General features: G+C 36.2%; 1 protein-coding gene across 1 annotated transcript in view; it reads left to right on the plus strand.

The window, feature by feature from the left end:
• LOC140327097 (phospholipid-transporting ATPase IA) overlaps positions 1–12,287 on the plus strand; it is an 88,271-nt gene that overhangs the window by 13,299 nt on the left and 62,685 nt on the right. The window contains exons 4-7 of the mRNA XM_072406267.1: positions 8,248–8,359; positions 9,625–9,790; positions 11,534–11,661; positions 11,822–11,899. Coding sequence (XP_072262368.1) covers positions 8,248–8,359; positions 9,625–9,790; positions 11,534–11,661; positions 11,822–11,899 — 484 coding nt within the window. The remainder of the gene's footprint in view (positions 1–8,247; positions 8,360–9,624; positions 9,791–11,533; positions 11,662–11,821; positions 11,900–12,287) is intronic.

Raw genomic sequence — 12,287 nt, forward strand, 5'->3', positions numbered from 1 at the left:
TAACTAGCTGAACCACATTAGGTTTGCCGAAACCTTGTTTATTGTAGATAACTTCCTGTTCAGTTTCTATTGGTTTAGCCACTTGTTGTCTTATTAGAAGGGGATGTGACGGTTGCCATTTCAGTGTGGCAACTCCCTAGTAGGGGGTGAAAAATTCCAATTATGAAGTCCCTGCACATGGCAGAATCAGTCATACAGATATTTTTATTAAGCGGGTTTACATCTACGCTTAGTAAACCTAACTACACTAGAAAATTCACTGTCTAAGCAGTGAATAAAAACAACATTGACAAGTTCAGTGGATTTTGATACCTAGTTTGATGCAGTAATATGTAAATGTTAATTTTTTTTTCTATTCTTATGAAGTTACAATAGGTAGGACAACGCTGACCCTGCACTTTCCCCAGTTCTGCTCAGGGAATAAAATATATCAAAAAAATAATGATTATCTAATCCAAGGCTGCAATCAATTTTTTTGTGTTACTTCCCTTTATAGATTCACAGGTGAGATAGTGGTATTTTATGAAGCAGCTATAACCTTTTCTTAGTGGTTTTACAACATAACTACTAGCTGCAAAGAAAACACAGTGTGAGTACCTCTATCTACTCTTTATACCATTCAGCTTTGACTGGTTGCTTTTCTTGTCAAACATTGAACAGCAGTAATTCAAGTTTTTCAGCATTCTGTTCACTTCTTACATGCTATTCAAATGTCTGGAATGTGAAGATGTTGGAAAAGATCTTAAAATTTCCAACAACAAAACTATAATGTGTGTACACAGCCTGAGGGTAGTACTGTATCTAAATATTTAATTGCTCCTTCACCCTTCATTTAAGAAAAGGACTGACAATTACCTGCAAAGGATCAATAGGAAGGAAATGTTTTACAGCCTCTGACTTAAAATTGTTGGTTTTAATTCAAGGAGTACCCATATACGAAATGTTCCTGCAGTAGGTTGAGTAGCGGGAAAAAAAACTACCTGGGAGCCCTGGGAGAATTGCTTTTAAATAATTTTACTTCTGATAATAAAGTTTTATATTTAAATTCCCAACAAGCTGCTGACTCATTATGGAAGGTGCATGTTTCAGGGCTGTAAACTTCTATCCCTTCCTCACTTTTTAGTAAGTTTCTGACCTCAAATATTTAGCATAAATCAGGACTCTTGAGTCAACAAGCACAAGGCCTGTAATTCCACCCTGAAGATTGATCTCCAAAACTGAACTTTGGGCAGAATAACAAGAAATGAAACACAAATGAAGCTTAATTCGTAAATGTATTTTATGTTGGAGAATTTTACTTGAATTTAGTCTCTGTAAAACAATTGGGCTAGGAGAGGGAAGGACCTATTGGGTGTTCTATGTTCTAATGTGCTGACAGAAGGAGATTGCAGAGAGATGACCTAGTCATTCTTCTGCTGCTCTTGCACTTTCCATTCACAGGCTGGGGGCACAGAGGAGGTTGAGCAACACAGACCTGCAACACAGAAAAGTTCTTTCTTACCTGCAACACAGAAAAGTTTTGTCACGAGACTGGCTGTGTTGTGTACATAAAATAAAAATAATTTAGCATGTTTTATTGATCATAAAATAAAAAAAATACATTATTTTCTGACGTCTACTAACCTCTGCACAATATATCTCTTTGCCATGTTTCAACTAATAAGATCATGATATAAAAGTTTGAATATTAGCTACAAAATTAACAAACATTTGTTTTTTATCCACCCACCATCTTACCCTACCTATAGTAGCTATCTGTAGGTGGCTTCCCTTCAAATTTGGAAAGGTTCAGCAATAAGGTAAAGACAATAAAAAAGGAAATAAACCAGGTAAAGAGCTTAATTATTTATTATAAATGGTTTCTATTGTTGCTGATTTTATGCTACTAATATTTGTGACCAAACTGGTTCTACTACTGGCATTACTGTGCAAGTAAAGTGCCATTTAACCATATATTGTCCGAGTACCGGGCTGCTGTTTTTTTCATATTTCAAAAGAGATATGTTTTAACTAATAAATTATCGAGCAGCTGTAGTGTTTAAAACATTAAAGCACACTGAATGTGGAACGTTTTAGGTCATTCTTCCAGTTTTGGCCATAGCAAAATACTGCATTCTGATTATATATGAGATCTTTTTTTCTTTCATACAAAAATCGGCAAATTTCAGAAAGCTTAAAAAACAAACCACTTCCTTGAGGTGTAATATGATGTGATGGGTTAGGACCATTGACAGAGTGAATGGATATGTTGGGAAAATTTTCCCATGAGCAGTGAGTGGTGTGTCAAGGTTGCCCTTTCTGACCATAGAACCATTATTATGATCCATTTACTCTGCCTAGGATATTACAGCTCCCAGGTAGGTTTTTTCCCCACTACTCAACCTACTGCAAGAACATTTTGTATATGGGTACTCCTTGAATTAAAACCAACAATTTTAAGTCCGAGGCTGTAAACATTTCCTTCCTATTGACCCTTTACAGGTAATTGTCAGTCCTTTTCTTAAATGAAGGGTGAAGGAGCAATTAAATATTTAGATACAGTATTACTCTCAGGATGTGTACACACATTATATTTTTGTCATTGAAAATTTTAAGATCTTTTCCAACAACAAAACATGGAAAGCTGAATGAACAAGCTCTGTACATACAGCACCATTCTGGTCTATAGGGAGGGTAACGGGGAGAACAACGAGTGACACCCCACTGCATTCTCCTCTCTTTACTTCCATTGCGGTGGTTCATCTTCTGTCATTTGTGGATCTGACAGGACAGATCTATGAACAACCTCAGACGTCCGCTGTACACTCATCAGATACTCGTGCAAGACAGGTCAGAATCATCTGACGTGTGTACCTAGCCTTAGGATTTAAGGATTTAGTTTTTTTTTGGGTTTAGTGTATACCAAGATTATACTGTTACCTCTTTTTTTTAACCTTTTCTTTGATATGTCTATTCAAAGCTTGACACTGGCCTATTTTTGTATTACGCAGCTATACCATGTTTTGTGTTATTTGCAATTGTACTTGGGATCCTTACCCAAAACTGATTTTGTGTTTCACACCAGCAGTTCAAGGCACCTGCTAGCTCTATCTCTAGGGCACCATGTGGGCGCTCTGACTTTTTATCATTCAGTTTCAATGCATATTTTATACCTATGATAAATTCTGTAAAGGAAACTCACATCTTTGTCTTTTTGCTTAAAGATCGTAACAGAGCTATAACTACTATCACATTGCTGTGACTGAAGCTGAATAGCTTTAACTAGCAATATGACAGCTGATGATGCTTTTACCAGACACTTTTGCTTTTTATTTATTTTTACAGATTACCGAACCTTGTCAGTTTTAAACTTGGATTTAGTCCTTCTAGTGAATGGTCTGAGCTTATTTAACTGATTGGATCTTTTGGATTAGATTTCACCATTATTTAGAAGCTGTTTGAACTAGATTGGATCAAAATTTGCAGTAGATTTCACCATTATTTAGAAGCTGTTTGAACTAGATTTGATTTTTCTATGCTTATCCTCATTTATGTTTCCAACATGCCCAGATTTATGTTACTTCTGGAAAGACTATATTCGCAAGTATTCTAATCTTCTTTTTTTTTATCCATTAGTGATCATAATAACGGTATCCTAGTGATTAGAAAGTCAAACTTGGTATCCTAACAACCCTAAGGCATGGGTGTTCATCAGTGGGTCAGCCTTCACAAAATACTAAAACTCCAACTAAACTTTCAGTTTAAATTTGCTTCAAGTTGAACTAAACCTAAGAATATAATAAATTTGAGCAGGAGTGCTTTTTATTGCAGTAGGGACATAACTATGTCTGCCTTTTCACAATCTTTTATCGGAAATACACTTCATGCCCAGCTCAATGTGTTCCGATCCTGACATAAGTGCAGAGAATGATTAAACTCCATTCGTTCTCATTCTGGTCTGCTCCATCAATAAGGCAAAAAAATCCAGAATGTGGGAATAGATTGGGTTAAGATGTCGGTGCCAGCAAAGGAACAAATAGTTCCACTTTAATATATTCTAGGTGGTTCAAACAAAAGGTATCCAAAGTCTTATGGTTTCTGTTCTGCAGCAGCAGCCTGACCACTGCCAGCATGGTGAGAGAAGAACCCCTGCTCTGTGTGTAGAATCTGTTGTCTCTTGTCAGAGGTCCAACACCACCGGATCTATAGCTCTTCATTCAATATTCTCCATGCTCATTGCTGTTTGGAGAACTTTAGCTCTGACTTAGCTCTGGCAGGGAACTTTTAGGACCTCTGCAGGATGTTTTTACATCGTTTGTTTTGATGCAACTGGAAGGTGTTTACACTATTTAAACTAAAGTTTAGTTGAGCTATAAGCTTCAGTTTTTAGTTTGTAGTTCTGGATGTTTTGTCTTTTACATTTGGAGTTCGTATGCTTAATCATTTCTGTAAATCCATTTCCTGCATGGCATCGCAGCAGATAAGATCCTGGATTCAGAATAATATAATTTCTTGCTGTGTGAGTGTGCTGCTTGGTATGGTTTCCTGTTCTTTACAACATATGCGGTGTGTTCTTCTACTGCCTTTGGTGTGCCAGTGCGTAAAATGCTCCCTCTGCTGGCTAAAGCATTTATTTCTGGCTGTGAGACTTTGTTATTATTATTATTCTTACCCTAACCGCTAAGCCCGTAATTTCTCGCACTAAATATTTTTGCTCTTTTGGTCAACCCCGTATTTTTTCGCCTACACTAAAATCCCCACTTACCTGGTCCCGTTGTGCTAATCCAGCGTCGGTTCCGTGTTCCAGCGTCGGGTCCATGTTCCAGCGTCGTCCTCCAAAAAAAAAATTTCATGAAAACCTGTGACGCTTTTGGAACAGAAATCTAGAAATCAGTGTAACGCTCAGGTGGTTAATAAACAGGATTTATATATAGTGCTAACATATAAGGGCTGCATATGACCGATAGATAGACAGTGACACAGGAGGAGGAGAGGACCCTGCCCCCAAAAGCATGAATGAAAGAATGAACTCCTTATTGTTTTTTTTGGCTCCTCATGAGTGTCATTAAGCACGCGTGATATACAGATCTAGTGGTCTGTTCATAACATGTAATGGTTTCTTAATTATGCCCCCCCTCCCCAAAAAAAAAAAGAAGAAAAAGGGTCATCAGCAAGTGTTTAAATACAAAATAGTTGATTTTCCCACCAGGTGGATGGGTGACCTTAAAAAAACTTACACCTATTATTTTCTAAATTTATCAGAAAAGATCAGAACCTCTGGTTTGTTGGTTGTTGTCTGTTTCCCTTGCAGTAGTGATCTGGTTGCTAAATGACAGTTTTGTTTCATCTAAAACCCCTTTAGGGGTGATAGTTAACCTAACACTGTAAAATGATTTCTACCCATATGTAATTCCAGGTGATTCTGCAAACTTTATACCTTACAATGCATTATCTTCTTACAGGTAAATTAAGACATGCATATGGGGTTCTCATTAATAACCTAACACTAACTCATTTGTTATTTCCAAACATAGATCCAAACATAGTATCTAGCTTCATTCTTTTTGGCAGCCATATATTTTACAGTAAGAGTGTTTTACAATAAATGGTGGGATATATACCTCCTACATTTCTACAATTTGGTAACCCCGTGCTTTTACTTTATACAAAGGAGCAGGGGAAACATGCAGAGGTTTAAAGCCTGCTCTCTATGGAAAAACAAAGGGTTTAGCCTTGTGGTAATTTCAAGCAATGCAAAGTGGAGTTTATTATAATTTTTAAATTTTAGATATTTTTATTTTTTCCAAAAGTACATATGTATGAAACATTTACAGGACAGTCACAGTAAGGAACTTTTGCTTAGAAAAAAAACAAACTTTCATGCATTTAATGGAATACTTGTGTTTTAATTTCAACTCTGTCAGGAGAATTTAGCAATCTGTATGGTAGATGGCCTAGATATTGCTGATCGCTCATCCAGGGATGTATAAATAATGTATCAGCATGGTCTAACAAGGCTGAAAATAGACCATCAGACACTCTGGAAATGCAAGAAAAACGTTGCTGACGTATTGTTGATAACATTGAAACTGGGGAAATCTGCAGTACATTTAAATGACATATACTGGAACCAATTTTTCATCTCTGTAATGGAAGAAAGCACTGTTTTATTAGCCTATTTTATTAAGGGTTGGCTAGGATGGCCTAAATATACTGGCCAATACAACAGATATTTTTTATAAATTACATCGCAAGACAACAAGTCCTCTTTAAAATCTCGTCAGTCTGTGTCTTATCTGACTCTGTGCACTGTTTTCCCCTGGTTTCGGCCCCTGGACCCCCTGGCTCAACCAAACACATAACATAATGGTGATGCTTGTGAGCACTTTTAAAGTGTAAATTTATATAAATTAAATGCCAGACCTAACTATATAGTTATATTACCTTTACAATCTAATGAAAAGTCTTAAGCTTGCATCTTGGTTCAGAAATATTTAGTATGTGTATTTTATTTTTTTTAATGATTCTCTAAACTTTTATTTTGTTTTTTATTCAGATAGACTTCTTCCTATTCCATGGGGAATATGTGGTGTATTTGGTATATTCTGAAATTATTGTTCTGATAAAATATTCCATTTGAATATAATGTAGTTTCTGTTTACGCAGCAGGTGTAGCCTTAAGCGCCCTTTGTATGCTTCCTTTGTGTCCTTGCCTTGTGTTCAGAAATTCTCTGTGCATATATTATACTTACAATAAAAATGAACCAAAATTAATATACCTTCCATTTAATCCTGTTAGTACTATTGTTAGGTTTTAAAATTGAATGTGTATCTAATCTTAAAAAAACAAAAATATATTATAATGCAGCTTACCTATTCTTTGATATGATGCGGTGTCTGTATTCGGTTTTTTCCATCTTGTTATCCTGCAAATACCACATTTCGTGAGCCTGGATGACAACACTATTAACACCTATATCTATGGAGGAAGGCCTAGTTCCAATCACTTTCATATGGACAGCAAGCTTGTCTTTGTCATTTTATCTCCATTACATATGGGTTGGCAATATAGTTTGCAAGGAAAAGGATTCCTTGTGCTTTTACCTTATATGAAGTGACCCAGACACAGACAAGATTGGTCAAAAAATGTAATGCAGGACTAGTTAGCTGTAATAAATTAAATTTTGTATTCTGGGGTTAGAAAATCCTTTAATTCTGCAATTTAGTGTTGTGTGTCTGTCTGTCCTCACAGATTGTGTAGCATATTAACATCATTGTACTCGTAGCCTGACTAACCAAAGGGACATTGCTGGACATTTCCCATACAATTAATTTGCTGTATAAGCAGTTTGTAGTAAATGTACGGTTAGTCACTTATTTTTCTGTACTTAGGGGTTGCAGTACATTTTTTTGTTTTATTTTTGTTACCAGTTGGGAACACATTGCTGAATATCTCAAATTACTATATTAATTGGAAAGTGTTGAATCTCTTGGATTGTAAATCCTTTTATATGATAGTATTTAGTCAAGATATTTGACATAACGTGTTCACACTCAAAAGCTAAATACAATTTGTATGTTTTTGGTGCCAAAAAGTTGCCAGTGCAGGATTTTTAGTGCCCCCTACACCTGGGCTGACTCTAAAGGTAAACTCTACCCTCACAAGATCTAAAACATAATCTAAGCACAAAATTATTCACCTGACAGTCATTAGTGAAAGTATAGTCAGGTTATATAGGGTTTTTCTTCTCTTACTGAGACCGGCAATGCTACCTGCACAAGGTTGTGAGTATGAAACATGTCTTACAGCTGACTAAAATTAATTTGTGTATGTAATGAATAGTGTGAGGCCATTATCACTACTGTATGAGGATGGCCTAGTTTGTTGCTGACATTTCTAATATTTAACTTACATGAGTTTTCCCTTCTGACTTTACACATATGTAAATTACTTTATTTGGAGTCTTTAAACTGGCAGTGCAGCTTTTGTGCTTGTTGGGTAACAAAAATTAAACAGACAAATGATGAACAATGACTGGAGGTGACCAATAGATGACATGCTTTTTAAAAATAATGATTACCATATGTTTTAAAATGAAGGTCAAAGTACTAGAACAGCTACTACCGTAGTTCAATAGAGGAACCCAATGTTGTGCTTAATATGAAGCAGGCCTTCTAAAGAGCAATTGTTCTTGTCAAAAATCAGATTCTTATTTGCATGTGATGGTAGTTATTGTCAGGAAATCCTTATTTGTCTTTCTCTTCCAGGACTGTCCCACTGGGCCCAGACCAGATCCTTCTGAGAGGAGCTCAGCTGAGAAATACCCAATGGGTCCATGGAATAGTTGTTTACACAGGCCATGACACAAAACTCATGCAGGTAATACTTTACTTTAAGGTAACTTTAAATTTGTTTGTTTCAGACTCCATTGGTACAAAGCATTTATGTATAGAAAAGTAAAAAAAAATAAAACTCTTATAAATGCAGTTTGTTCATTAAGTTAGTCCTAGTAAACACCGTATTTAAGCTCCCTATAGACCGCAGATGACATTTGTTCAGTCCAGCTGTTATCAACATGTATTGTGGCCTGGTAGAAACATCTCAGCCTGCAGACTAGTAAACCTGTCCTAAACACTAATATTTCTTACTAGAATAATTTTAGATGGCAGCATCTGCCAGCACTTCTCATCACCTTCCTTGTCCATACCGGTTTTTGTGTGGAGTGAATGAGCTCAGTGCACATAAATTGTGCTTTGGATGTAGCTGCTCTAGAATTTGTGTAGGGATTCATAGTATATTGTTACATTAGTGAGAAATGTTCATCCTTTGGAAGTATTATTTGCTTTGTTGTTTTAAATTTTAGCGGGATCCATATACTTTGAAGGGTAATATTAAATATGTTGACCTAAATGAGCAATAGTTGCTGTCAAACACAAAAGCAGCCGTTCATTAGATGTCAACCTGGCAAAGTATATGCATATGGGAATTGGGACAGCTAGGAATTGAGCTTTGTACTATTCTACCTAAAACAGAGATATCTGCGGAGTCTGTCTTCCTTTTTCGGTATAAATAACCCCTTAAGCCACATACACACGTGCAATTATAGTCGTTGGAAAGGATCTTTCACAATCCTTTCCAACTACTAAGAACTGCACGGTGCATGAACGAGTGCTGTACATACAGCACCGTTCTGCTCTATGCAGAGGGGAGGGGGAGAATGACGGAGCAGCACTGTGTGCTCTTCCCCTTCCCTTGCATTAGGATCGTTTGTCGTCCATCGTCTGTGGATCCGCCAGGACGGTCGTTCAGACGATGGACGACGGCGCTGTACACATGCTAGATTCTTGTCCGATAATGGCCAAGAACCATTGGACGTGTGTACGTAGCTTTAGACTTTTGATAGAGAAAAATATAGAAAAATACTCTGTAATGGTCTGGCAAATAAATAAAACAAGTTATTTCATCCAAGGAGGGCACATATTCATTGCTTGATTTTAGATATATCTAGAATTATCTGCACCTCAAATCTTCCATATGGAGGCAGTTATGATTTTTTCCTTCTTGTATTTTGGATTACAGAAACCTATATAAACCCTAATAAAATAATTGAAAAATACCGCTTGTAATCTCTTGCATTTCTTTAGAATTCAACAAGACCTCCCCTGAAATTGTCCAACGTGGAAAGAATCACCAACATGCAGATCCTGCTTCTCTTTGGCACTCTCATCACTATTTCTTTAATCTGCTCTATTGGCTCTTCTATCTGGAATGCTAAGCATGACCAGAAGGACTGGTATCTTAACCTGAATTGTAAGAGAACAAAGCTTTCTTTATTTGGCTTAATTATTTCATTGTTTTCTTAATTGGACTTTTTGGTCCTTCACTCAGTTTAATATCTGTTTACTCCATGAACTGTTATAAAAAAGGTACTAAAAACAAAATTTAGCCTTCTTCCAATATCCTCCTTTGTGTATTCCTTATGGACTGGGCAGCTCTGAGTAAACTATAGAAAAGTCTATACTTCAAATAGACGTCAGAAATTCATTGAATTTGCTAGCAGAGTCTGACAATCTCACAAGTTTTTACACAGTTAAAGGATTAAATATAAATTCTGCATTCACATTCTTGTTTACATGAGGTACATTGAAACTAACTAAATTAAAATTGCTTGCTACTCATTTTCATATTCTTGTGACTGTACACCAGTCCACTTACTTCTTTTTTGTAAGTAATCTGAATGGATAGAAAGTATTCTCAAATACACCCACTGTAAATGTCTTGCTATGTCTCCTACAAAAAAATTGGATATTAAAAATAATTTCTGTATGCAGAAGGTTTTCACTACTTTTATTAAACCTACCATAGACACATGTATTGTGATTGGGTATACAGGAGGCAAGTGTTCCCTAAATGATGGCTGCAGTAGTTCTCCCAACTATTAAAGTGGGGGTGAATGTGTCTTTAGCTGCTAAAACTGCAAACTTTTTCATTTCTTTTCTGTTATCTGTTCTGTTATATTCTGTTCAAATAATCTTATGATTCACATACCATTGCCAAGCTCTACAGCTGCTTCTGTCACCTGCTTGTTCATAGGGTTTTAAAGCAATAATACTTATTCCAGGGGGAACATAGGGAAGGAACTATGTTAAAAGCTGCTGCTGAAAATAAGTGTTTTTTTGGGTGACCATTGGTATAGAGCTAAAAGAATCACAGAAGAGGAGCAGCAGAGTTGCAAATTTCGGGCAAATACAAAAGATTAAATATATGTCTTTGAACATTATTACATCCTGTGTCAATAGTCTCTGAGCTTTTACTAATGGCGTCAGTTTGAGAAGCGTCTGAAATAATTAAGCAAAAATATGCTGTTGACCACCACTGACCTGCAAGCTTTGCATTTCCATAGACTTGTAGGTGAATGCAAATCCCAAAAACAAAGGCCTTTAGGATGATCTTGTCCAAAAAAACCAAAGTGTCTTGTCCAAAGTGTTTAGGCAAAACATTGTTATCAGTCAATATTTGACATTACATGTGGGTAATACATAGGTATTAAAAGTCAATAGCAAAAAAAAAAAAAAAACATTTCAGATAATAAGAAAATAATCTTCTCAGCTCTGCTAAACTTGCCCTAGCCTATCACAACAAGATGTTTTCACATCAAGGTAATATTAGGCCAAACACTGCCTTGGAAACAGTTGCTTTCTGAGGAATGTACATATCCTGGCCACAGGGGTATTAAAGTGTATGAGGTCAAGATTTTTGTTAAAGGGTTTAGTATTTTCTCCCAGTGTTATGACCTCTGGACTCAGTACAAACTAGTGAAATAGGCTGGTTGAACATGATCAGGTTTTGTTCTTGGTATATTGTAGAGGGAAGAGATTACACTGTTTTGTGTTTGGCATATGATCGCACTTGGAAAAGTCAGCATAAGCCTCAAGGGTATTAGTCTGCTCTAGAGATATGCTGTGGGCTGTGTGACAGATTGTTTTGTATGAAATGTAAGGCTCTTGTCTGGAAGCCATTTAACATACTCCTTTATCTGTGATCATTTAACAGATGGAGGAGCGAACAACTTTGGATTGAATTTTTTAACATTTATCATTCTCTTCAACAATCTCATACCCATCAGTTTGCTGGTGACTTTGGAGGTGGTGAAATTCATACAAGCATATTTCATAAACTGGGTAGGTATTTTATAAACATATGAGTGTATATAATATATATATATATTATATATGTGTGTAGATAATATAATATATATACACACATGATATATAATGTGTGTGTGTGTGTGTGGGGGGAGAGCGAGAATGCATTAAATATGTATTTCATTGTTCTGATCAGGACGTAGACATGCACTATGAAGCAACAGACACTTCTGCCATGGCCAGGACATCCAATCTCAATGAGGAACTTGGACAGGTGAGTTACAACAACTCCTAAACTTGTAAAAATATTCAAGTTTTAGTTATGCCTATGCAAGGAAAATCACACCAGTTGCCTTGGTCTTGGCAGTCCTATCTTATTTAAACTATTAAGTGATCTGGACAATGCCCTCTCTTTGAATTTGTTTAGGGTAAAAAGACAAATGCCTATGATAAATAAACAACTTTCCAAACAGTACTAAAAATGTTAGTACTAGTTGCTTCGCTGTTTTTGTCTTCACTAGTGCTCTGGAGGGTTAAGTACCTTTGTATAGTAGTGTATATTTGTAGTCAGCATTAGAGTGGGTTCACATTTGGGTTGTGTTGTAATGACTGGCTCACCATTGTTTCACTATAGATAACCATAGCTGACTTGGATTTAAATG

This window comes from Pyxicephalus adspersus, chromosome 3 (genome assembly GCF_032062135.1).
Source record: "Pyxicephalus adspersus chromosome 3, UCB_Pads_2.0, whole genome shotgun sequence".
NCBI classification, from domain to species: Eukaryota; Metazoa; Chordata; class Amphibia; order Anura; family Pyxicephalidae; genus Pyxicephalus; species Pyxicephalus adspersus.